This window comes from Panicum virgatum, chromosome 5K (genome assembly GCF_016808335.1).
Source record: "Panicum virgatum strain AP13 chromosome 5K, P.virgatum_v5, whole genome shotgun sequence".
Taxonomy (NCBI): domain Eukaryota; kingdom Viridiplantae; phylum Streptophyta; class Magnoliopsida; order Poales; family Poaceae; genus Panicum; species Panicum virgatum.
Genome location: NC_053140.1, coordinates 4,720,227 through 4,747,422, shown reverse-complemented (window position 1 = coordinate 4,747,422; position 27,196 = coordinate 4,720,227). Strand labels below are relative to the sequence as shown.

Sequence of the window (27,196 nt, the reverse complement as noted above, 5' to 3'; positions counted from 1 at the left end):
TCGTCGACATATGCCTCTACATTCCGCCCGATATGGTCTCCGAATACGTGGAGCATACACCGCTGGTATGTAGCTCCGGCATTTCTGAGGCCAAAGGGCATCGTGACATAGCAGTACATGCCGAAAGGTGTGATAAAAGAAGTCGTGAGCTGGTCGGACTCTTTCATCTTGATTTGATGGTAACCAGAGTAAGCATCAAGAAAGGACAAAAGTTCACATCCCGCAGTTGAATCGATGATTTGGTCAATATGTGGCAAAGGAAAGGGAACCTTCGGACATGCTTTATTTAAACTAGTGTAATCTACACACATCCTCCAGTTTCCGTTCTTTTTTTTAACTAATACAGGATTAGCTAGCCACTCAGGATGAAATACCTTCTTGATGAATCCGACCGCCAGAAGTTTTTGCAGCTCCTCGCCGATCGCCCAGCGCTTGAGCTCATCAAAGAGTCGCAGGCACTGCTTCACCGGCTTGGAGTTGGGTTGGATGTCAAGGGAGTGCTCGGCGACCTCCCTTGGTATGCCCGTCATATCCGAGGGACTCGACGCAAAGATGTCGGCGTTGGCGCGGAGAAAGTCGACGGGCACCACTTCCTATTTGCTGCTGAGGGTGTCACTGACCCTCAACGCCTTGCCATCGGGATGGCTTGGGTCGAGGGGCACCCTCTTGATACCCTCAGCTGGCTCGAAGCTGCCTGCGTGCCGACGCGTGGAGTCCAAGGCCTCACTTGCTGTCACACTCGGTTTTAAGGACAAAACCGAATGCATAGCTATATATATGCCAGGATCAAGTTTCATACATATAGAGACATTATAAGTTAATAATCAGTAACAGTATCACGTAAAAGTAATAATTAAAAGATTATCAGAGTTATACAGCTTATCCTGAAAACAATGGCTTCAACTTCACAGGCAATTGACTTGGGGTTGCGTACGCCTAGAACTCAGCAACATCTTCAAAAGACTTCACCACAACTTTCTCCTTCTGAGCAGCAGTAAGCAAGGGTGAGTACATTTATGGTTGGTACTCAGCAAGGCCACAAGAAATAACCAGAATGTGATTTATATCCATCTTTAAGTTTATTAATCATTTGAGGGTCCAAGCCACTCTTGACCGTGAGCACGGCTAACCGGTTAGTTTTAACTCTGCAGAGGTTGTACACTTTCACCACAATTCGCGTAAAAGTTCCGAAGAACTTTGAACCCAACCACGCAATGTGTTAGCTAGGCATAATACCACATTTCCGAGGTGTGATTGCATAGGGACGCTACGAGGCCTTTACAAAGATTCCCTAACCTATGACAATCCGCTAAGGTTTCAAGTCAAAACAGTCATAACACTGTCCTAATGAGGTGGTACCTTGCCAAAGGACCATTAAACAATACCAATTGCCCCAAGAGGACCGAGCTATACCCCATCGATGCATCCCCTCTTGCCCTTTCGGTAAGATTGTCACAAGCTAGAGTCTCTAATTAATCAGCCAAGACCAGAGCCATATAATATTGTGGTTGTACTGTTTTCTTGGGTGGTTCTCCATGTTCCAATTAAATCATCATAATACTCTCGTAAATAAGCATAGACAGAAAGATGGTTAGGGTCACTTGCCTTTCTCCAACGAAAAGCTACTCTTACTGCTCTTTAGCTCTTGCTCGCATGGAAAACTTGATCTTCAATCTTCGAACAGCGATTCTTCTACTCGAAACAATCTTCGGGCAAACATACAAAGCAACAAACAAAAGATACAACTAAGAACAATACACCAAAACAAATAAAGGCTTTAAAAGAATGTACTAAAGGATAGGGCTCACTGCTACGGTTACGAGAGCACAAGAAACGCGGAAAACGGAACTAAAACGGTGATTCTATAGACTAAACGGTGCTTCAGGGATCTAGTCGCGATTAACTAAAAGGTTAAGGACTAACAGAAAAGATTTGTAAGACACAACAAAGTGTGCTCACAGAGGGTAAAAAAGGTTATAAAGCTATTGCACACATTGCAAGGATCACGTGAGCGCAAGAATCGCTGAAAACGGAGTTGAAACGTGAAAGATATGGCTAAAACAAGGTTCTAAGGACTTGTTTGCGATAGATTTAAACTTCCAGGGGCTAGCTCTAAAGAAACCAGGGACTAAAACGAGATTAAACCTAAACTATAGGGGCTAGCCTGCAAAATTGTAGCTCTGGGACAGCGGGTTCAAAATTGCAAAAGCGTAGGGGCTAAAACAGAAATAAAAGGACTTAAACCTAATTATTTTTCAACTACGCTGGACCGCGGGTTGATTTGCACTAAACTAAGGGTCTCTTTTGTAAAAGTTCCCCGGTTGACCGGTATAAGGCTTGTTTGACTCGGGTCAGATCTTATCCGGTCCGTCGGATCGCGATCTAACGGCTCGGGTCGGTTGGGGCGGAGGGCAGCGGCGCAAGCGACCGGCGGCGAGCTAGTGGCGGTGGCGCCTCGCCGGCGTAGACCAAATTTGGTCCTCTGGTGCTCGATTCGAGCGCGGTTTGCACTAGGGGCAAGCGCGCGGCGCGGGCAACTCATCTAGGGAGGTGGCGCAGAGCTAGAGCGGGCGGAGTGGAGCTCGCGGCGACGCATGGCGGCGATAGCGAACAAGACCGGGCGGAACAGAGCGAGAGAGAGGGAGAGAAGGGGCCTGCGGGATCCACAACCTTGGCGCGAAGCTCTCGGACGGCTCGGGGATGACGGCAATCACGCAGAACGGCGGTGCGGCGGCGGGCTCCGAGCTCGAGCTCGTCAATGGAGACGGCTAGGGTTTGCGCGAACTGGGCGACGGCTGCGGCTCGGGTTGGGGTTCCAGGGGTACGCGGGCATCGCTTTTATAGGCCGGGGCTGGGGCCTTGGCGTGCGGGCCAAGAAGGAAGGAGCAGCGCGGGGCGTGCGGCGGCCGGACTCCTTGAGTCCGCGACGCTCACACGAGGTAGACGACCCCGACAGGCGGGACCTGCCTGTCAGCGGCAGAGAGAGGAAATGGAGAGGCGTCGGGCTGGGCTTCACGGGAGAGGAAGGTGGGCCGGCAGAGGAGTTTTGGGCCGTGGGAGAAAGGAAAAGAATGAGAGTGGGTTGGGCTGAAAACCAGGGAAAGGAAGGAGATTGGTTTTGCATTTTTGAAAAGGAAGCAAACAAGTTCAATTCAATCTAAATTTAAATTCAGAGAATTCAAATTCAAATTGAACAAACAAATAAAATATAGCATTGCAGCATGAATGCAACATAAGCAAAATGACCTTATTTAATTCAAAAATAAACAACCTATATTTATTTTCTTTTACACTAAATTCTCTGTGAAGAAAAATAAATGTTGAGAAAATTTTAAAATTGTGAGAAAATTGTTGTTTTATTTTTAATTTTAATAACATCCTGAAAATCCAAAAATTTCAGGGTGTGACACTTGCCATCTTGTCGAGGGTGGCCGCGAGGGCCTCGTCGTCCGCCTGAGCTTCGGCGCGTTCGACGCACTCGACGTCGCATTCGTAGGCGTGCTCGAACGACGGGCCGACGGTGATGACACCCTTCGGACCCGGCATCTTCATCTTGAGGTAGGTGTAGTTGGGGACCGCCATAAACTTGGCGTAGCATGGTCATCCGAGTATGGCGTGGTACGCCCCATGGAACACAACCACCTCGAAGGTGAGTCTTCCTTGCGAAAATTTGAAGGCGCGCCGAAGCAGACGGGCAAGTCGATCTGTCCGAGTGGTCGAACTCGCTTTCCCGGCGTGATGTCATGAAACAGCGACACGCTGGGACGCAGCTTGTCCAAACCGATCCCCATGAGCTCAAGGGTGTGGGCATACATGATGTTGAGGTTGCTGCCCCCGTCCATGAGCACCTTGGAGAATCGGGTGTTGCCAATAATGGGGTCGACAACAAGTGGGTATAGACCCGGGTTCGGGATGTAGTCGGGGTGGTCGTCGCGGCTGAAAGAGATGGTGTCCTCTGACCAGTCGAGGTAGGATGGTGTAGCCTTAGTGACGGAGAAGACTTCTCGGCGCTCCCGCTTGCGCTGCCGAGCAGTCATGTTCGTCGTAGGCCCGCCAAAGATAAAGAACACGTTCTCCACCGAGGGGTAGCCGTCGCCACCCTTGTCGTCCTCATCCTTTTCCTTCTTGGCCTCGTCCTTGCGGCCGAGACAGTTGAAGTACTTGTGGAGCATGTCACACTCTTCGAGGGTGTGATTGACCCTGCCCTTGTGATAAGGGCATGGCTTCTTGAGCATATCGTCGAACAGACCGCCACCTCAAGGGGGCCTCGAGGACCTTTGCCGTCGGGGGTGACAATGAGAGCCTCGTCAGAGTCCTCCTCTCGCCCCTGACCGTGCTGGTTAGGCGGGCCCTTCTTCTTGCCTTTCTTGCCCTGTTTGGGCTTCTTCGGGGTTTCCTTGGCTTTGCTGCCCTCCGCAGGCGCGTCCACCTTGCGTTTGCCCCTTTCGTTGTCGAAGATAGCACCAACTGCCTCTTCGCCAGAGGCAAAGTTGGTCGCTATGTCAAACAGCTCGTTCGCGCTGGAGGGAGGGTTCCGTCCCAGCTCGCACACGAGATCCCTGCACGTGGTGCCCCGATGAAAGGCACTAATGACTTTGGAGTCCTTGACGTTGGAGAGCTCGATGCACTACTTGGAGAAGTGCCGGATGTAGTCCCGCAAGGGCTCGTCGGGTTGCTGACGACATCCTCGAAGATCCCAGGAGTTCCCAGGGCGCATGTATGTGCCCTGGAAGTTTTCCACGAAAGTTTTGACCAGGTCGGACCAGTCGTAGATCTGGTTGGCCGGATGATGCTTGAATCATGTTCGTGCAGAGTCCGCGAGGTGCAAAGGAAGGTTGCGGATGATGACCGCGTCGTCAGTCGCGCCGCCCAGCTGGCACGCCAAGCGGTAGTCGTTGAGCCAGAGCCCAGGATCCGTCTCCCCCGAGTACTTGGTGAGTGTGGTGGGTTGTCGAAAGCGTGGGGGGAAGGGAGCGGTACGGATTTCCCGGCTAAACGCACGGGTGCCCGAAGGCTCCAGTGATGGGCTCCTATCCTCCTTGCGATCGTAGCGTCCGCCACATCAAGGGTGGTAACCGTGAGCGGCACCATCCTCCTTTTTCTGGTTCAGGACGTTGCGGGCGTCGCCGTCGTGGGCGTTACTGCGCGTGTCCTGAAGTCAGTCTTTCACAGGAGTCGGCTTGACACGATCGTGCACAGAGGGTGCCTTCGCCTTGTTCACCAGTGGGGTATGCACCGAGGCTTCATGGTCCTGCCGCGTCGCCTCATCAGCTCTCACCGAGGCCGCTGAGAGCAGCCGAGACGCGGAACTCTCGGCCTGCTGTATTGCAGCTTCCTCGAGGAGGACCTGTGCCTCTTTGCGCAGGTTGCGGCCCTCGGGCGTAGATGGCTCGGGCATTGCGCGGATCAGGAGTGCCGCCGCGGTGATCTTCTGGCTGGCCCTGGGTAACGCCAGGGGCTTCCTTCGCGGCCTTCCGCCAGGATCCGCTCCCGGGCAACACGTCCCGACTCCCGAGCTCCCGTTCCGTGACCGGTGCGTCCTTTCTCGAGCGTGTGGTGCAGCTTCTGCGTTTGCCGGCGCTCCTCGTTGAGCTTGGCTTCAAGCTCTCGGAATTACGCCAGCTGTGCCTGCTGCTCCACCACGCTTGCCGGGGTGGATGGCCCAGGTGCCGCAGCTGGACCCGCCGCGGCCATCGCGGCACGGGCTGCGTCAGCCGCGACGTCGTCATCGTCGTCGCCGGGCTCTCCTATCACAGCGACGAAGCACTCCTGAGTTGGATCGTAGTCCCTCTCGCTGGAGTCGTCGGAACAGGCGAGGCAATAGTCCGCCGCGGCCTGAAATGACAAGAAAGCTTTGAGATCACAGACCCCAGCGTAATCCCACTCTGGGTTCATGCGACCTCGCGCGGTGATAGACTCCTCGTCCGAGGAGCCAGGGTATGAGTTGTCGGGCGTAGACGCGATGAGGTTGCGGATCGAGAGCAGATGATGCCCAGGCAAATCCTCATACGCGCTCATGTTGGTGCTGACAGATAGGGATGAAAGCGGGAACGGGAAAATCCCGTACCGACCGACACCGTATCTCATTTTTACCGATCGAATACCGCATTTTCGGGAAAAAACGGAAACAGGAAAAAATTCGGTAAAATTCGGCGAAATCGAGATCGAAATCGGTTGGGGACTTTTCCTGACCGAATTCGCGGATCCCGTTTTTAATCCGGTTTTTCCCGTATGTTTTCCCGAATTAGCAGTAGCCCATCCAGCACCCATGCCCCAAGCGCCATTGCACCCCGCACCCCAAGGCCCAGAGGCCACTCGCGTAGCGCTCCAAAGTCCAAACCCTAGCAAACTCCCTAGTCCGCTCCCACCTCCCAGGCAGTCAGGCAGCCGCCGCACCCCATCGAGGCATCAGGCAAAGGCATCGATCCTTCCCCTCCCTGGCCCTGGCCGCACTGCATCGATCCCATCTGCCGTCCGGCCGTGCCGCAGCGCCGGCGAGCTGCAGCCCGCCCCGGCGCCCCTCCCTCCTGTTAGGCCGCCCCGCGGGGCCGGCGCGCCTCCCTCACGTGCGGCCGCGCGGCCGCGCCGGCGCACTGCTGCCCGCCCCGGCGCGCCTCCCTCCCGCCGCAGTAGCCGCACCAACACGGTAGGTCGGCAGCACCCCTCCTCCAGGGTCCAGGCTCACTCCTCTGCCAAGAGACAAATCATCCGTCGTCGCGCCCTGGATCTGTGAGTGGTGACCAGCAACTCAGCTCCTCGCCAAGCGCGTCGCCGCCGAGGAGGCCCTGACCGTTTGCTTCCCTGCAGCCTGCCCCTAGCGCTTGGGATGTTCAAGTTAAATGGTGTGTCCAGTGTGTCTCGGTGTGTGATTGTCTGTGGACAGTGGACTTGATATTTGTATTGTATGAGTGTGCACGGCTTGTTACTTGTATGACAGTATGAGAGTGTGGACTTCTATTGTCGGTTATGGTGACATGTTATCGGTTATTATGACAGTGTGAGACTATGGCATGCTATCATTATGTTAATGACTTAATGTTATGTCGTGGTGCTATTTACTTATCTATGGACCATAGTTTTATTTTCTTATATATTATGTATGCATGGTTGAATCTATGGCGTTGAGTTGAACATTTGAAGTGGTTATATGTGTTGATATTCCCACTTTTAAATACCATTTCCCGACCGTTATCGACATGATTCCGATCGAATTATTTCGATTTCGATTTTCCGTGTATCCGATTTTGTTTTCTTGATCGAGCTCTCCCGTTTCCGTACCCGTTCCCGCATAAAAATATGAAAACAAAAATGGTTAGGGTATTTTCCCGACCGTTCCCGACCGCTTTCATCCCTACTGACAGATGACGCGTAGGTCATGGCAGAGGACCGCATCCCGTGAGGGAGGGGCGGTGGCCTTGACGCGCCTCCTGTCAGCGTCGCTGTCGGTGTTGCCAGTGAAGGGGCGGCGTCTCCCCCCATGGCGCCAATTCGTGGCACGCTCGCTCCAACCCACGCGGGGGGGGGGCTAGGGGGTGCCACCCTACGCCGTTGGGCGCGCACTTGCCACGCGCGTCGACCCGTGCGGCTCTGGTGTCATGGTGGTGGTGTAAGAAAGTCGGAGTTGACTCTGGGTGGGGGCGCTCCATGAGGTAACCGTTGCCGGTTGCCCGAAACTCAAGGCTCCTGAACCAGATCACGTACCTGGCTGGGAACGGATCCGACACGCCCATCGGAAACGGGTTTGGTCTGCCCGCCATCTGGAGATCAACTGGGAAATAGAAAAGAGTTGTCACGCAGCTTTCCCCTACCTGGCGCGCCAAACTATCGGTGTCCGGACCTCGCGGTCTAGCACCGACTAGTGAGTATGCTGCGTGTCCCTGCCTCCAGATGGTCGATGCAAGAAGAAACACAATGACATCGGGTTTATCCTGGTTCCGGCCGACGAGGTCGTACGTCCAGGAGAGGGGTATGCACTATATTACTTGCACCTAAGTGCTCGTAGTAGGGGGTACAAGCTGTGGTGAGAGAGGGAGGAAAGCTCCCAAGTCCCTTGGTGCGTAGGGGTTTGATTAAGGCAAGTGCCAATATCAGGTGGGGTGTTAGCGTGTAGGGATGAGCGTGAGCTCTCGTCGTCCTTGTTCGATTCGTTCCCCCTTCCTCCTTTTATAGACTCAAGGAAGTAGGGTTACATGCATGGGGATCAGTGAGGGCGTCTACTTCTCCCCTCGTGGTCCGGAGGAGAACAGTTGGTCCTCCCTGTCGCCGAGCGCTGTGGGGCGTGGCGCAAGTCATGGCCATCGTCCTTGCGAATCCTTCCGCCCATGCCCGGAGCGCGTCCTTGTCCTGTGGCGCCAGTCAATGGCATGGTGATGGCTGTAAAAGTGCGCGGAACCCCACGTCGGATGAGGTGAGGCGTCGAGGGTGCTGCCGCCCAAATCTTGCCTCGGTCAAGAGCCGTACTACATTCGAGGGTCGCCGCCCATGCCCTCTGAAAGTCATGTGGAGAGGAAAAGTAAAATGGGTAGGCGAGACAGTAGCGGGGGGTGTCAGGCAAGTCCGCACAGAGCTCCACAGTCCCGCCCCGCGCCGGGAATAGCGGCACAGTGGCGGGTGCAGGCTGATGAGACGTCGGTCACGTCCGCTGTGTGGCATGATGGCCAACGCCAGCTGACGCCGCTTGACACCATCCGCCACCCGCTCCCCCGCCGCGGAGTGGTTGGTGAGTAAATGTGTCCCGTCCAGTGGGGTGGTTGAGCCATAGCTTCCGTCCGCAGAGGGTAGTCTTGAACAAGGTGGAGATTTCCCCCACATTGAGGCCCCGTGGAGGGCTCAGCCGAGGGAGCCTCGAGCGAGGCGGAGTCTGTCCTCGCATCGAGGGGCCCCAACGGGCAACCCTCGAGTGAGGCGGAGTTCATCCTCGCACCGAGGGGCCCCGACGGGCGACCCTCGAGTGAGGCGGAGATTTCGTCTCCGGTCAGCGAGGCCTTAGAGGGGCCGAATTGTGGTGCTGGGCCGTGGGCCAAGCGCGTCTTGGGCTTTCCGTGCCTAAAGAGGCTTCGGGCGTCCGAGTTCGGGAAGGATCCGGCCCGGGTGCCGTATTATGTTTTGCGCGTGTTTTAGCCCAGGGTTAGGGTGCCCCATAGTCATGGTACCCGACACTTATAAAACTCATTTGTAAAGGATTCCGAAGAGAAAATTTTCCACATCCAATTATAAAAAAAGAGTAAAGCCCATGAGCGCTTCTGCAAATTGTCACATGTGTTGCTGCGATCCTCTAATTCGCAAATTGCATAATTCTAAATTTGGTAATTGTAGCATACGAGTCCCGAACTCGCTCCTTCCTTTCCACTTTGCTACAATTCAGAGCGGCTGAGAAAGGCGACAGCTTGGCTTCGGCTCGATTCTAGTGCTTCCCCCTCCCCTTAGGTGGCCTCGTCGGCGCCGGAGGTGGAGGGGAAGCTCGATCTACCGGGTGCTATACATATTTAGCTCTAGATATCTAGTTTAGGTGCTAAATAAGCTCTCCCATGGAGTTGGTTTGCCATGGGGTGTCTCGTTTCTTCTCTGTCGGCGGTGATGACGGCGGCATGAAGCTTTTGTTCATCCTTCTCCTCTCCGTTGGCGTCATCTCCAATGAGGACCATACGAGGATGGGTCTCCTCTAGGCGGGTTTCGGAGGTGCGTGTTCCAACGGCCCTACTATGAGATTAGGGTTCCTCTTTATCTTCTGCTAAAGGTGGGGAGGTTTATGCACCCCCATGTGCCTTGTCTGGGCTGGCGGCGGAGTCGGCAGTTCTGGATTGTTCTTTCGGTGGCCGGGTCCGTTCGACAATGGCAGTTCTCCTCTTTTGGATCTTGATGTTGGGGCTGCCGAAATCCGTTCAGCGTAATTGAGGTGGTTTATGCGGCTTTTCCTATGCGTGGAGGCTTCCATCGAGGTGAAGATGGAGTTGGCTACGGTGGCCGGAGTCGGAGAAGACGAGAAGATTGGCAGATGGAGTTGCATGTGTATTTTCTTGTGATTTATGATTTGGAACGGAGGGAGTATATGTTACTTTATTTTTTAGACTGCTATGTATAATCAATTACTTCTATAATCAGAGACCCAATTCATTGAGCTTTGCTAATATGGCAACAAGGAGTATTTCAATTACAATATACTCACATTGACAAGGTAAATATCATACTTTTTAACCAAAAGTTGAAAAACTCAGCATGCAACTGAGAAGCAGGAAAAATTGCTAATGTGCCAGAACAAGTAGAATGTTGTAAAAATTTTGAGATCAATTTTTTTGGGAAAGATTTGGTAAAAAGATTTTGCAAAATATGTTTTAGTCTTATCAAAATTTTGATGATAGTGTTTTGATGAAAATTTCAAAATAGAAGACTCGCATCAACTTTGATTAAAATTTCCTTGTAAAAAAAATTTCAACTAAAAGAGTTTCACAAAAACATTGGCCACTTTGACAATGTATAAATAATTAATATAGCTTAGTAAAAATAGAATAAAAAATTCAACTTGTATCATTGAAACCATTTTTTCCTAAAAAAGAAAGTAGAGAAACATATATGATAGAAAGATGTCGGTTATAGCCACATGTCACCGATTGAGAGAGAAAGAGAGAGGAAGTGGAAATACGGATGTCCGTTAGCCTCTAGTTGTCAAAAGGCAATTGCTTCACTAAATCACTAGCAATCTTGCACATCTCTAGGGAGTGTAATGGAGAGAAAATTGTGAGAACAAGGAGCTGGAAGAGGAACACACAAAGAAGTGCTTGAAAATGTGTTGTTAAAGAAGGCAAGCAGTGGGAAGTGGATTTATGTCAATGTATCATAAGATGTCGTAGGTTGTAGCAATTGCAGTGCATGCTGTGAGCACTTGACAGTAGGGACAAGTCATGCTTTGGCAAGCACTATAAAATGCAAACTAAAAACGATGTTTGCGGGCAAACCTACCTATTAATGCCTCCCACAAAATCCAGCTGCCATACAACTTCTTAACGGGGGTTTTATGATATTAAATATCATCAGTTTTGCTGACATGACAAGAAGAGAAAGATGAGGTTTCATGGGATGTAAGAAGAGTTTCATCACAATAAAACTCATCTGACACAGTTACCTAATTCTCAGTCTAGATAACTGTGGCTCCCACCGAGACTCCTGACCATTAATTGCATTCGAGCTCCACACCTCAAATACAGAAAGTGTGTACGTATAACTGCATCCTAACATATGGCAATGTCGTCTCAGGAATGACTTAACTGTCCGTTACCTACCAAGAGCGGCGATGTACATTCCAGTCTTATGTGCCATAAAGGAAGATTCAACGGCACATGCACATTTTCAACTAATTACCTCAAATTTCGTAAATCCTGGTAAAAAATAAAAGTGGTTGGTTTATCTTTCTAAATTATAATAGAGAGAAGAAAGTCCACCAAACACATGCAATTTAATTCCTTAAGAGGTACTGCAATTCCACGTCATTGCTTTCTTCATGGGAAAAAATATATACAGAAAAAGGAGGGGTTCCCTTCTCATAGAAGAAATTCTAGGAAAAGAACAAATAAATAAACCTGGCTAATTACAAATCTCCTTTGCAAAGTTTGCTTGGCTCACTGACGCGCGCCTCGAAGCCCGCCCAAACCCCGGAAGCGGCAACCCCTCATCGTCTCCGTCCAATCGAGATCGGACGGCACGTGTTCCCGCAACTCCCGCGCGCCTCACCTTCTCTCGCTCGCCAGTTAGCTGTACCCCACCATTCCCCGCTTTCAATCGGCAAAAACAAAAAAAAAACAAACCCCGAGAAAAGGAGGAAAAAAAGCTCGAGAAGAGCAAACCCTAGGCTCCCGTGGCGCCGACGAAATCCTAATTCGCCGCGTTGGATCGGCCCAGGCAAGGGGCTTTTGCCACAGATCGGCGCTCCCCCGCCCCCGGATTCGATTCGGCAGCTCAATTTGGCGCCGATCCGTGGCTGGATCTTCTCGCCGCCCGCCGCCTCTCCCGCTCCCCTTTCTCTCGATCCGTCTGCGAAACACTAAGCACTCCGCCGCTCGTCAACCCTCCGCCGCCCCAGCAGACGCTGCCGGGACCCGGAGGCAAGTTGTCCTTGCTGGTCCGCCACCGACGTCTGACGCTGACATAGGCCTCTAAGGTAAACCATTTTTTCCGTCCACAGATCTGCGATTTCTTTTAATGTTAGGATGGCAAAACGGGTTGATGAGGTGATTGTGGATGAATTGATGGTGTAGGATTGCAGATGAAAGGATACGATTGAAACTTTTTCTTTGAACTTGCTTTGGATTCAACTGAACCTCCATGCCCCACGCCAAGTCTGCCCCTGATCTGGGTGCGGGACTTTACGTATGATGGGAGGAGAAATTCTGCGAAAATCTGTTCTTTTGATCCGTTGGCTCGTGAATGGAATCCAGTGGCGGTGATAAGCCCACTGCAACAGATGCTACTGAGTCAGTGTTGGGTTTAGATGGTGAGGAGACTTTGTCTGAGAGGGAATCTGTTGGAGCGAGGCAAGTCCCTGGCTTGCCTAATGGGGGTGCAAAGGAGGCTCCTTCAAGCAGTTCATCTGCGGGGAGCAAGAGGAAGCGGGACAACTTGGGTTCTGATCAAATGGAAATCAATGAGCCAGGGGCTCCGAGCTCCAGTTCAGGTGATTCCACTTGGAGTATAGATAGTTTGGATGGCCATCACCAACCCTCATTGTTGAGAAATAAGAATGACCACTCTGAGCATTCAGTTACTTCTGCTGGAGTTACAGTGATCAGGCAGCCTCGTGGTGTTCTGAGGTTGAGGAAGCTGCCCCAATACGTCAGTAACGAGAGTTGGACTGGTGGTCATAATATTCCGCAAGCCAATGGAGATCCTAGATCTACCCAACTCCCGAGTAGGAACAGGAGGGCGGAATCGATTAAGCTCAAGGGAAACAGAGTTGGTGGTGATGACCCTGTGAGTTGCTTGAGAACTGAGAATGGTACTTGCAATCATGATACTGGTGCAAAGTTCTGTTCTGAAACTGAATTCTCAGTTGAAAAACAGTCCCATCTTTCAGGAGAACCCCCTCAAGCTGTTCATGTTGACAAGGGTAGCTGTGTCCATGTAAAAGACGATGATGGTGTTAATTTGGAAGAAAATGCTGCTAGGATGCTCTGTTCTCTATCAGATAACAGATGTGCAGGATCACCAAGGAAGAGAATGAAATCACCTGATAGGTCATCAAAGAGACCTTTTGCTCAGCATTCAAATCATTTCAAGAATTCATACAAAAAGAACAAGGATGTACCTGGTCCAGCTAGGTTGCTGAGGAAGCGTGATGATAAAGTTCCATTCAGGAAGCGTCGTCCACGGCGGCACTTTTATGAAGTCAGCCCTCGTGATGTGGATCCATTTTGCATTGTAAAAGAAAGGATTAGGGTGTTTTGGCCTCTTGATGAGACTTGGTACTTTGGCCTGGTCAAGGAATATGATCCAGTTAAAAAGCTGCATCATGTCAGGTATGATGATAAGGATGAAGAATGGATCAATCTTCAAAATGAGAGGATTAAGCTCCTGTTTTTGCCTGCTGAAGCTCGCAATAGATATAAATGCAACAATTCAAGGTCAGTGTTTAAACCGAGGTATGAACAAGGTGACCGAGAAGGCATGGATGGAAGCGATACAGAGAGTTCTGAATCAGGTGCTATCAGCTCATGGTTGGCTCGATCAAACCAAGCAAAATCTGCTACATTTTGTAACATCAGTAAGCAAGATCACCCTCATTCTGATGTTCCAATTTTATTTGATCAAAAGCAGTGCCACAGTTATGTTGCCAAGCAGGATGGGCTGTGGCCTAATGATCCTATACCAGGTAGTTCACCTGCAAATGGTGGCGCAGAAGTTCTCAAGGATAGGATCGCACCTGAGGACAGGAGGTTTCGCTTTGTTTATTCTAGGAAGCGATTTTGCAGAAAAAAGAATGGTTTTCTCAACATGTCAGAACAGAATTTTAATTCCCGAAGAAGTGCAAGTCCTGCCACAGTAATTAGCGCACTCCCTTGTATGCAATCTGGTACTGAAACTGGTGCTTCGCTGACATATGTCATACTGCTATTGAACCACCCACTGAAACCTGTTTATAAGTTGATTCGTGAAGCCTGTTGTGTTTGGGTTTCCAATGCCCTCTTCCTCCTTCAGCATGGTACATTGGTTGCCTTATGGCCTGTTGTTCATCTAGACATGCTTCTTGTCGATAATGTTTTAGGCTTCAAACACATTCTTCTTGAGACATGCTTGAGATCAGCAGTATCTCTTTTTTGTTTACTTGTTGGAAGCATCAAGCAGTATTCTAGGCAGAGAACTACCAAGGCATTGACAATGCCAAGCACCTCAATCAGATTTCAGATATCTGGCGTGCATGGTAGAAGCCAAGTAGTGTTTATGCTATTCAGCTTCGTTGGGGTAGATAAATCAAAATGGAAACACCTGCAAGGAAAGCTGCAGTACCACTGTTCAAAGAGGGAGTTCTCTAAAGATTGCACAAATGATGCCATTCAGAAAGGCCTTTCTTCGATTAATCTCTTCTCTAAGGTACCATTCCAGCTTTTCAGATGCTGTTTTAAGTGATGTTTGCACTTACTATCTTAATTGCATTCCCTAAAGGATGTAAACAACCTTGCATGCTTTTCATATTGTGAGCACTGCCCTCATTAACAAATAGAGGCATCAATATCACTCCGTATGGAGCAGGAGCCCCTTATGGGGCTGTCGACGCTTAGTTCTGGTTGTATCGAATCAAAACATGTTCTATTATTTTTTTAGAATAGCAATAGCCTTAAATTGGCTTCATCTTTTTGGAAGTACTCCTAGAATTTCTTTGAGGTTGTCCGTTATCAGTTTTTGGTTATCTGAGGAAGTTGAACTGCTATCTGGCCAAGTGATGGACAGTCGTCTTTCTCTTACTGTGTATATTATTATGCTATATACTCCCTCCGTCCCAAAAAACAAGTCATTTTAGGAATTTTAGGACAAATTAACAAGAAGGTAAGATGACTATTGCCCCTATTTATTATCCATATTTGGCACTAATTGATTATTGCATGCACATGCACTTTCTAAATAGGGTAAGATGACTTGTTTTTTTGGGACAAATTTTGAATCCTAGAGTGACTTGTTTTTTTGGGACGGAGGGAGTACTTGTTTCTTACTCCTTTTACTAGAATAGCTAGGCAGCTAGCATTGTTTAAATTCTGCAATAATGTTGCTTTGCCAGATCTGTTATGTTACAGTTCAATCGAGTCTATATACTTGCCTATGTAATTTACATTAAAAAACTCCAGGGCACTGGAATAATTGAAACATCTGTATTCTTTGTTTCCTACTCATGTCAATGATTAGTGATTTAGTATTGACAATATTTTGTTATTGTTGTACGTATGGTCTCTATATTATCCTTCTGTCTTGATCATGCCTCCAACTTATTATTTCTTGTTAAGTTATTTGTGCCTCAGTAATCCTTCAACACCTTATGTTCTGCTTGTGCTTACGCCTCCTGTGGTTTATATATGAATTTTGGATTTCTGTTTTCAGCGGAAATACACGTTTTAATTGCTGTTTGTTTAGCGGTCTGCTCCTTTCTGAGCAATCCATTATTTTGTCATTCATGTCCGACACATAGTTGTTAGCATGATCTAATGCATTGCTATAAAACATTGTGCTAAATTTCTATATTTGCAGAAAATCAACTTATCATTGTTCCATGTTTTCTTTTAAACAGGGTTTTGATGTTCAGGAGGCTGACTTTCTTTCAGAATCAAAATTTTCGGATATCGATCCTGTCGTTTATTGTCTTGATGAGCAGTGTAAATTTGCTCACAACATGCTAACTGCACCTTCTCTACTTCTTTGCCACCACTTAAAATCACTATCTGAAATCAGTTCGATTAATAATTCTCAACAATCCATTTCATTTGCTTTGGATGAGAATCAGCAGCAGTTGGTAACAGGACATGCATCTGGTACAGTTCGTCATGCACCTCCTATAGTTTGTTTGCTTAATCTTGGTTCGTCACCGGATAGTCCATTGGATATGGCTTCTGCTAGTTGTACAGACCAAGCTTCTGCTAGTTGTACAGACCAAACTAGCTCAGCTAGTAGGGAATTCAAGACTGCTGAATGCAATGTAAGCCCAGAATGTAATGGTGGCAATACTGGTGATGCAAACACGATGTGCAGAAAGTTTCGAGATCAAAATGGGCCTTATGTTGGTGCTGACAAACCATGTTCCTACAACCTTAATGAGTCTTCTGAGAGGCATCTTTCCATCAATATTCCTCAAGATAAGGTGATTGATGCGCCAGATGACAAACCTCTTAACATAGATGAAAAAGACAAGCAACCAGTATCTAATTTGGTCCAGGAATTGAATGAACATCCAATTGGTCGTACTACACCAACTGCCCCCAGGACAACCTACCATCGGAATCGGTTTACATCTATATCACACGCTTTTGGAGATGGTTCGAAATTACTGCCAGAAGACCTCATGTTGACGAGCTTTGCTGGTGGTTCTAAGAAGCCACGAAGTCAGGTTTCATACTCAATTTCTCCTAGAAGTGAGGAATTTGGCATAAAACACAAAGGACATTTTCGCAAGATACAATCTCATAGCAGTGCTAAGATAAATGATGCAAAGAAACTTCCTGATAGTTCTAGAAGTGGGCATAGCAGTCCGGAGTCATTGACTTGCGTTGCAAATGTTCTGGTTACAGTGGGTGATAGAGGTTGGAGGGAGTATGATACCCAGATCACAATGGACTCTGATGGTCAGAGGGAACGGCGGATATGTGTGAAGCTTGCAGAAGGAACCAAGTATGCTCACAAGGTCTGCCAAGTTTTGCAGCCTGGGGCCACAAACCGCTATACACATGCTATGATGTGGAAAGGTGGGGCTGAATGGTGCCTAGAATTTCCTGATAGAAGCCAGTGGTTGATTTTCAAGCAAATGCATGATGAATGTTATAGCCATAACATCAGAGCAGCGTCTGTGAGAAACATTCCAATCCCTGGTGTCCGTTTGGTTGAAGTCCATGATGATAATGATCTTGTATCCTTTGTGCGATCTGAAGATTATCTTGGCCACGTTGGAACAGATGTTGAAATTGCTCTTGATGAATCCCGTGTGGTATATGACATGGACAGTGATGATGAAGAGTGGATATCAAATTGGAGGAAATTCTTAGTAGGAGATGACATCACTGCATATGAATTGGCAGAAGATTTGTTTGAGAGGGTTATGGACAAATTAGAGAAGTTTGCATATAGCCATAATTGCAATGAGCTCAGCATTGATCAGATGAAGGAACTGGATATTAATAATGTACCACTGGACATTATTGAAGTGATACATGCATATTGGCAAGATAAGAGGCAGAAAAAAGGAATGCCACTTATTCGACATTTTCAGGTGAGCTTATATTTTAGCGTTTTCCTTTTCGGCCTGTTGCCTTGAGATTGTTATTGTTTTAGTGATTCTCTGGTTTATGTAATACAGAAAACTGGTGAACATTTGATAATTGTTATCTAGCTCTGTTTATCATGTTTCATGTAATGTTTACTAAGGGGTCAGGGCTTCTTCATGGTCCCAAGCTTCAACTTAATATACTGCAGTACACTTGCATATAGTTGTGGACATATTTATGTATTTATATGGAAAGCAGATGAACATTTGATATTTGTTATCTTGCTCTGTTATTATGTTTCATGTACTCCCTCGGCCCTAAAATACAAGTCATTCTAGAAATTCTAGGAAAGCTTAACAAGAAGGTAAAATGACCATGTTTACCCCTATTTATTACCTATATTTGGCAGTAATTGATTCTTACATGCACATGCACTTTCTAAGTAGGGTAAAATGACTTATTTTTTGGGACAAATTTTGAATCCTAGAATGACTAGTTTTTTTTGGGACAGAGGGAGTAATGCTTAGTACTGAAGCATGCTTGACATTATTTTGCAAACAAAATTTTACTTTCTTTGTTCTCAGCTTTGATACTGCCAATCAAGTGAACACCATACTGTGAGTAGGAAGGGTTTTGAAGCTCTTTACATTTGGTTGCAAATTCATTGTTTTCCTGAGTATTGTTCTGAGTTCTGACCACCTATAGAGCTAGATCCTCTTGGGATATTTTTATATTTGTTGCATAACTAGATATGAAATTCTTCTTTTTGAATGGTTGTAAATAATGGCAACAAAGCAAATGCTTCCTGGTAAACAATTGTTTGCTTTTCCTGAACTATGGTTATGACATATATTTCTTACCAAACAGATTGCTATGGTCCAAATAATGGCTGAGAAATGGGTACACACTTATTCTAACTTTTACATCATTTTCATTTTTCAGTCTGCTATGTGGAAGATCTATGAGCAGCAGCTACATGAATGGGAATCAACAGTATACAGAATGCAGGGTTCATCAAATGGGTACCAAGAAAAGAAATTACCTCCCAAACCTGCATTGTTTGCATTCTGTTTGAGGCCCCGCGGACTCCATGTACCACACAAGGGACCGAAGCAGCGTTCTTATAAGAAGCTTATGTCCACAGGCTACCATAGCTTTTCAAGAGAGCATGACAGCTTTTACCGACAAGGTACTCTTCCTTAATAGCTACCAATCGAATGATTGTTTTGCCTTTTCCTGTTTGCTGATGTGTATTCCTCTTGTCCAGCATCAGGCAGGAAATACAATGAATACTTTGGAGATGGGAGGATAGGTGAATCATACGAAAGTGGTTCTCTTTATTCCCCAACAGGGTATTCTCCCAGGTTTTCTACAAGAACAGAATCTCCTCGGGCATTTGATGCCTCAGAAAGAAGCTCTGCACCAAGATTTTTCAGGACCAATAGTGTTAAAAGGACTGCAAGCTTTGCATTCTCTGATGATCACCAGCCATCACCTTCCTTCCGCCATCAGAAAGTAAAGCGAGGTGCGCCTGACCACTGGAACAATGTCATTCATGAATGGCAGAACTCGAAGCATCTCATCCCAGGTTCATCCCGCGTTGATATCGAGGAGCTCAAACTATGTGATGCTGCGAGCGCAGCGCAGCATGCAGCTGCTGTGGCGAAGCTCAAGAGGGAAAAGGCTCATTGCCTGATGCACAAGGCTGATCTTGCCCTCCATAAGGCTACGGTGGCACTCATGATCGCCGACGCAATTAAATCCTCCAACAGGGACACCTCCCGGGATGGTAGAAGGGATTCAAGGGATGAGGAACACTGACATGTTTTTCTTTACTTCTTTTTGCTGCGAGCTCTTGGTGCGTACATGCTTCTTGTACTCGCTGGATCTTTCACTGATGAAGGGAGCTTGTTTGCTCCAGTCCACCGACTCAGTAGATAGCAGCTCCTCCTATCTTTTCCCCTCTTTGCACCTCTTGTACATAGTTTTTCACTGTTCTTTTCCCCCCTCCTTTTTTAGACCTCCCGGTTAGCATGTTGCCCGGTGAAGAATGGGCTAGAATTGTAGGTCAGCTATCTGTTGGTACAATCTTGGCGTGTTGTCCGCATAGTGGCTATGTTGTCTCATGGTTGAGTCACTTCATACCATAGAATGTGACTGTTTGGGTCTTTGGGGCTTCTAGCCGCTATCATACAAAAACAATGAGAGATGAATGAAAGGCACAGTACAGGGTGTAGTGCCTCTGAAACTGACATGTTGCCCCTCTGGTGTATATACATGTTCTGCCTTTCTTTCTTTCAAGAATGCTGCAAGCTCAAAGAATACACTATAAGAGTGGTGTAAACGAGGACACGAACACGGAAAGCATACCACTTGTCGCAGATATGCATTCTCCACACAGAACAAGGTAAACCGTGCCCAAGCTACGTACGGCACAAATGAGCAGTGAATGAGGAAATCCACATACATGTGGCTTCAAGGTGTTTTCTAACCTTGTCTACAATGGTCGTGACTCGTGAGTGCGTGGCTGGTGAAGTGCTACTGCACGCCACACAATGACACAAAGGCCATATATCGGGCGTGGCGCGGCCACACATGCTACTTTGCGAAGGTGTGCAACTATCAATACCTTTCAAAACCAAGTATTTTGTTTTTTTGTTTGTTCACTGTTCAGTAGCACTTATTCTCCTAAACATAGGCTCAAATCCTCAATTTAGTATGGTGCACATATTCTCCTAGACTTAGGCCCTGTTTAGTTTCCAAAAAAATTTCTACAGTATCCGTCACATCGAATCTTTTGATACATGTATGAAGTATTAAATATAGTTTAAAAAATAACTAATTACACAGACTAACTGATTAGCACGAGATGAATCTTTTAAGCCTAATTAGTCCATAATTAGACATTAATTGCCAAATAAAAACAAAAGTGCTATAGTGTCAAAACGCAAAAATTTTCAAGAACTAAACAAGGCTTTATCTAGAATTTATAATGTTACTTTTTTAAGTGGTAGGTGATGTGCCCATAAAAAATAATGCATTATAGGATGTACATAAGGATGAGAGAGAAGGAGAGTGGCAAGAACGGTTGGTTGTAGATCTAATGGATAACATGATGATTGAAATTAAGAAATTTTCACTTATTTAATAAATATAAAGGAGTTTAATTACTCACTCTGTTCCAAATTATAGGTCATTTTGGCTTCTAGATCTATAGTTTTTGCTAGGGTAAATCTATTTCTGGCCATCCATCTATCACCTCGGTTTGGTTTGCAAAACTAGAAATATTTGACAATCCAACTATTAAAACCATTCAAATTTGGTCATTGGGCTGTTTTAATGGGTGGTTTGCTAACGTGGACGCCACATGGCGATAGTTGGATGGCCAAAACCAAACCTAGAAATATGTCAAAACGATCTATAATTTAGAACGGAGGGAGTACTTGCTAATTCAACTTCCTCCTTACCACATTGAACCATCCCTTTTCTCCCATTGTCACGAAATTGTTTTCACAACGTGGCGTGTTTCAATTCGTCCACTTTCTTGTTGGTTTTCGTAAACCTACCGTGCAAGCTTGTACTAGGAGATGCATTTGAAGTACGATAAGAACTATGGTTTCTTATCCGTAACTTGCCATGTGAAACTTTTCTTTTGCCCAAACGGAGCTGTGTAGACAACCACAGACCAGATAGCTATATCTCTCTACCAAAGAAAAGTAGCGACTTGCTGATTACTGGAGCATGGAATAGCTTCTGTGTAGCGATAAGCCTCGTGTCAAACTCAAGCTTGGGAGATCCTTCTGGGCCAGAGCAATCCGCAAAAATGCGTCTCGTTTCTTCAGCCTCACCTAGAACATGACAACAAAATGATACTAGGCAATCGTTTTGACTGTCGAGTGACCTACAGTATAAGACTAGTCTCTTACAGTTACAGCTGGGTTACTCCAGACAATAATTCCATTATTCAGGGAACGCAGAAGTACAATTCAACTTGAAAAAATCTTCAGTTGTGTTGGGGTTGAAAGTGTGTTTGTTTCTCTTTATTTTTTTTCTCCTTTTAATAAAAATTACGGCAAATCTCTTGCCGTTCTCTTCAAAAAAACAATTCACCTTGAAAAAATCGAACATTATTGCGGATCCCGAATCTTTGGTCGAAACATCAATCGTGTCATTTTCTTTCATTTCTTTATTCAATGTTTGACCATTCATCTTTTATGCAAATAGTAATATAAATATCTTTAAACATATGACATAATTAAAGCACCTTCAGTTACAAACCTATCAGTACTTTTCTTGATTTACGTAACTAATACCAGAACAAAAAAAACTATAGTAAAAAATTGACAATAAAAGTGAAAATTATCAATTATTTCGAGACGTGGGTTTTTGTAAAATATACAATAAACATACAGAGTTTGTAGGACTGGAACGTGCGGCTTATCAAGGTGAGTGATACAATAGAACTGACCGTGGTGTTGGTTTGTTCTATGCTGGGGCAGTTCAGCAGTTGAACTTTCCTGCTCCGTTAGTAACCACGCTAGAGACTGTGCAGAAAGGTTTTAGGGAAACTTTCTAGAAAACTTCACAAGAATGAAAATGAAAACCATTTTTCGTCGCAAGGTGAAACAAGATGATCTCTGCGTATCTAATCACCAATAGACTTTCAGCTTTCTTACGGTACACTACATTTCAGCTGTAAGTTTGTGGATGGCTGGATGCTCTTTGCCATGTGACAGCAACTGCAGACACATGTCGTCATAGACTTGTTGCTGACCACGGACTGGACGCCATTGACACGCAAGAGTTATCCCGTTGAAACTGAGTTCCGACCAGTCAACAATTTAACTTCAAATCAGTGGTGGGTGCAAGACGAAATCTTAGGTATGGCTGACACTATTAGTCTAATCTAACGTACTAGGCAAAATTCAAACAAATTTTCTAAATCTTGTAATTGTTTTTTAAAAAAAAAAATCTTGTAATTACCGCCACGTAAAATCCGTACACGGATGTTCGATAATCTGTATTTCCCAAGAACATGGTGACAATATTGATGCTTTTACTTGAGTAGAACCGGATACAGCAATGTAAGTCCAGTATATTAGGTTCTTTTCAAAAAAAAAAGTCCAGTATATTATTAGGTGTAAAATGTAGGTGTCTTCTAGCTAGATCCTTGTAGACTCCATCCATCATCCTACTATGCCATGCCATCCTTGTTGGCATAGAGCAATGCATCGACGACGCGACCGAGAGAGCGAGGGCGACAGGCTAGCTAGTTGCCGCCAGCGAGCTGCTTCCCGACGAATGCCCTGAGGTTCCGCTCCGACGAGCCGCCCTCCGCCGCCGCGGCGCGCGCCTTGTCCCTCCACACGGCGGCCTTGGCGCGCACCGTCTCGGACGTGGCCAGGTCGAGGCACCTCCGCAGCTCGTCGGCCTCCAGCACGCCGTCCTTGTCGCTGACGGCGGCCCTGACCCCGGCGCCGATCCGCTCCACCAGCCACGCGTTGATGCCCTGGTCCGTCCACTGGGGCACCCCCACGGCGGGCACGCCGCACGCCACGCTCTCCAGCGTCGAGTTCCAGCCGCAGTGCGTGACGAAGCACCCCACCGCCGGGTGCGACAGCACCCGCACCTGGTCGCACCACTCCACCACCATGCCGCCGAGCGCCGCCGCGTCGCCGCCGGCGCCCTCGCTGCGGCGGTTGTCCTCCCGCAGCACCCACAGGAACGGCCGCCCGCTCGCCGCCATGCCGCGCGCCACCTCCTCGATCTGCCGCCTGCTTATCATCGACAGGCTCCCGAACGAGATGTACACCACCGAGCCGGGCGCCTGCGCGTCCAGCCACTCGAGGTAGCCCGTGCCGTCCTGCCTGAACAGGTCGTTGCCGCAGCCGCCGCCGCCGCTCTTGGCGTCGAGGAAGGAGAGCACGGGGCCGACGGGGACGATGTCGACGCCGTGCTCGCGCAGCGACGCCACCGCCTCGGGCTCCATGGCGTCGAACGTGTTGGCGAGCACGCTGGGGCTGTCGTCGCGGCCGAGCATGTCGACAAGCTCGCGGAACATGTCGCCGACGAACGCGTAAGGGCCGTCCTCGGCGGTGCTGGTGATGAACGACGGCAGGTCGCGGATGCGGAGCGGCGGGAGGCCCGGGACGCGGACGGTGGCCATGGGGTCGCCGCCCGCCGCGGCGATGGCCCTGTCGACGCCGTCGGTGCCGCGGAAGAAGTGCAGGTACGCGGCGAGCACGGTGGCCGGCTGGATCCAGTAGAGCGCGGCGGGCACGCCGTGGCCGCGCGCCACGCCGGCGACCCACGACAGCAGCAGCGTGTAGACGACTTGCGTGACGGGCCGCCCCGCGGCGCGGAGGCGGTCGAGGACGGCCCCGAGCGTGCGGGAGCCGACGGCCCTGACCTAGCTCATGTAGTGCGTGTGGTCGTGCACGGCGCGGTCGAACCCGGCGTCGTAGCCGTCGGAGTAGGGCACGTACCACACCCCCGAGGCGTCGCGGTGGCCCTCGCCGCCGGCCGCCGCCGCCTCGTCGCCAGGGAACATCTTGCGGAACGCGGACACGGTGGTGGAGATGGTGACCCGCGCCCCCGCCGTGGCGTGGAGCAGGCGGCGCGCGAGGTGGCGCGCCGGGTTGATGTGGCCCTGCGCCGCGAAGGTCACCACCAGGAAGTGCGGCCCGGGCGCCGCCGCCGCCCGGGCCTCCTCCACCATGGGCCCATGGCCGGCATTGCGATGTGCGAGTCAAGAAACCACCACGACAATGCTGTTGCTCCTGGAAGCTAGCGAGCGAGGCTGATTTGGCTGCTGATGGCTGTCAGGCTGCGGCAGGCAATGACCGAGCGAGCTGTGGGATGCTATTGGTGGAGAGGAGTGGGGGCGACCTGGCACCCATTTATACGGCGGGGGAGGGGACGCCGGTGACGTCGTGACGCAAACGGTGAGGGGAGCAGCGCCGCAGGGGCCGTGCCTGTGTGGTCAGCAGGATTTTTTTTTTACCGACCGGTGAGGGTAAACCGCCGCCCTCCGGTAGTAGTATACCAGACTAGTTTGACCGGTTACCAGTTAAAACCGGACAAATTCAAATTTCAAACAAAAATGCCAGTTCAAACGGTTCCAACCGGTAAGCCGACCGGTTTGACCAATAAGCCGGACCGGTTTGACCGGTTACCGGTCCGGTGAACAAAAAAACCGACGAAAAACCCACTTTAGTTCAAAATTTAAAAATTTGTATAATATGTTTTAGCCTAAATGAACCCTGCAACCCTTTTTTTACTATTTTTACATTAATATAATATATAACATGTTTTACATTGTATTTGTATATTTTTGTATGCACGTTTTTTTGTTTAACTTCAACTGCCCGCAAAGTATACTAAATGAATGAATATTTGAAAAAAAAATTGACACCATTAGATTCGTCGCAACTTAAAGTATTTTTAAAAATTTTTGGGGATTTTTTATTTATTAATTAATTTAAATTTTAAATTTAGGCCGGTTTGAAACCAGTTTGATCAGGGGCTCCGAGCGGATGTGTGGAGCCTGGCGCAAGATGCCAGCGAGATATCCATTGCTACAGGCTACAGGAGTACAGCTCCAGCCCAAATCATCAGCCAAACGATTGGGTTGGATCCTGGACATGGTGTGCCGTGCCGGGAGGGCTGAGCTGGCGAAAGTCGTTCTGTGGCGATGGAGGAGCCTGCGTGCAGCGTCACGCCCTGGCCCTGGATGGAGAGAGGTCAGCTGAGGGTAGGGTGCACCAGAAGTGTTCGTTTTGGCCTTTGCCTTTCTGTTTTCTGGTGTGCTTGCTGAGGAGATGCATGCATGCAAGTTGAGCCTCCGACTTCCATCTTCAAACTTTTTTTTTTGAAAATTAACTTCCATCTTCAAACATTTTTTTTTGGAAAATTAACTTCCATCTTCATTCTTCAAACATGCATGCATCAAGCTCTTTCAGTTTTTACTGATCATCAGTACATTCAACCATTACCAGCAGCACAAACCCATAGAGAACCATGAATTCCAGTTTTTATCCAGTGTAAATCGCTGAGGAGGTGAAAAGCCTGTGATGATGATCCTGTAAAAGAAAAATCTGAGAAAAGTGCATTGGGAATTAACCAGTTGAGTTGACTGGCTGGTGGACAGCAGCGGTCTCCCAAGCCGGAATCTAAAAGGCGAGCCCAGTGCCCAACGGTGGACGGCGATGGATACGGCCGATGGCGACGGCGGCGGGAGCCCGCACGTGGCCCCTAGCGTGATCGGCTGGGGGCAGGGCGGCAGGCACGGCGCCGGTGACGTGCGCCATGACGACGAAGCGGCCGGGCCGAGAGAGAGACGGAGATGATGGAGCGCGCGCACGTACGGCTCGCCGTTCCCCGCGACACCGCGCCCGGCGGCCGTGCGGCGCCGGCCGGCGATGTGACTGGTGTTCGGTGGCGTGATCCCCGGGCCCGATCCGCGGGGCTCGGCCGGACGTGCCGTACCGAGCTCGATTTGGGAAACCGCCATCAATCTGCAGGCCGAAGCTTTGACGCCTTCTGGGTCCCCCAACCCCAAACCCAAGACCAAGCAGAGACCGCCGCGGCGGCGCGGGCAGGCTTGGATCACGCCGGAGCGGCGGCGCCCCCCGGCCCTGCGGGGACCGGTGGGCCGGATCGTCGTACGAGCACGGGGCGTGATACAGTTTCGGGCAAGGTGAATTGGATCCGGATCCGGTTGCTGCGTCGATCGCACGCACAACGACGACCTCCGTCAGGTCTGGTCTGCTCGTATCTGATCTTGATCTCGGCGTCGAGAGTCCAGCAAGGGCCACATGGCCGCCGACCTTCCCGGGCAGCTTCTCAATCTCAGCTGCAACAATGCTGCTGTTCTTGCTGACACATGCTACATATCTTTAGTTGGGGCAATTATTTTGCTCTTGTCCCAGCTGTTTGTGGCCAGGGGATGGCTTAATTAGCGTTCTCCTCCTATTTCTTGTACGAATCTTATTTTGCATGATTGGGGGTATGGAGGTGATGAGAGTAGCAGTCGAGCAAGGACCGACCAAAGTCGGCCTCGCTCTCTCCTAAGCTTCTAGAAGCCAGGAGGATGCAGGACGAACTGGAAGCTTCTACTAATCATCCCATCCCAGGCCCGTTCTCATGTACTCTACCAGTACGCATCTGTCAGCATCAGTCTAGCGGTTGCACGTTCAGACGCTCTGTCCTTCCTGGTAACGTAACAGTCTAACAGACATCCTCAGAAAGAGCAAACCATGCTGGAAGCTTGGAAAAGCCGAGACCACCAGCTTCTCTTCTTCCTGCGAGTTTTTGTTGCTCTTGCTGACGACTCAGAATCATTGTGCGCCTACACAAGTTTCTGACCTACGGAGTACTCTATAGTTAAAGTTAGGTGGGTCAAAGTTAGCATTTTTTGTGTGACAAATTTTAAACTCTATAGTTGCATTTATTTTGGAATGGAGGGAGTATGGTTTAGCCCTCCTCCCTACTACTTCTAGCATCCTAGTACTCCACTTGCATTATTAGGGGTGGTATGGAGACAAAGATTAAAATATTCTTTTTTTGCGAGGAGAAGATTAATATACGTACTCCTTCTCCCAAAATAAATAGTCACAGCAAACAAATCAATGTTATGTATAAAATTAGAAAAAAAAATATCTCTTGTCTTTTGTGATGCGTCGATAAGGTGTTAATTGTCTTTTGCGAGAACGTTCCCCTCCCCTAGCAACTACCCCTCGCTCGCCACC

The 27,196-nt window shown here is 48.7% G+C and overlaps 1 protein-coding gene and 1 pseudogene across 2 annotated transcripts; one reads left to right on the top strand and one right to left on the bottom strand.

Annotated features, from left to right (window-relative positions):
• Nucleotides 1-11,759: 11,759 nt before the first annotated feature.
• LOC120705803 lies at nucleotides 11,760-19,699 on the top strand. Of its 2 annotated transcripts, none has more exons than XM_039990326.1 (5): nucleotides 11,760-12,151; nucleotides 12,249-14,577; nucleotides 15,764-17,452; nucleotides 18,390-18,636; nucleotides 18,715-19,699. In XM_039990326.1, the coding sequence occupies exons 2-5, from the start codon at nucleotides 12,418-12,420 to the stop codon at nucleotides 19,266-19,268; spliced, it is 4,650 nt and encodes a 1,549-aa protein (XP_039846260.1). In that variant the 5' UTR covers nucleotides 11,760-12,151; nucleotides 12,249-12,417; the 3' UTR covers nucleotides 19,269-19,699. The 2 variants fall into 2 exon arrangements, with proteins under 2 accessions (XP_039846260.1, XP_039846261.1); XM_039990327.1 differs by having other exon boundaries at nucleotides 11,763-12,151; nucleotides 12,257-14,577.
• Nucleotides 19,700-22,452: 2,753 nt separating this feature from the next.
• Nucleotides 22,453-24,301, bottom strand: LOC120705802 (annotated as a pseudogene).
• Nucleotides 24,302-27,196: the final 2,895 nt, after the last annotated feature.

Coding starts and splice junctions, on each gene's coding strand:
- LOC120705803 (XM_039990326.1), top strand. CDS start 12,418: ATGGAATCCAGTGGCGGTGATAAGCCCACTGCAACAGATGCTACTGAG. Junction 14,578..15,763: donor CGATTAATCTCTTCTCTAAG/GTACCATTCCAG, acceptor TCTTTTAAACAG/GGTTTTGATGTTCAGGAGGC. Junction 18,637..18,714: donor TGACAGCTTTTACCGACAAG/GTACTCTTCCTT, acceptor CCTCTTGTCCAG/CATCAGGCAGGAAATACAAT.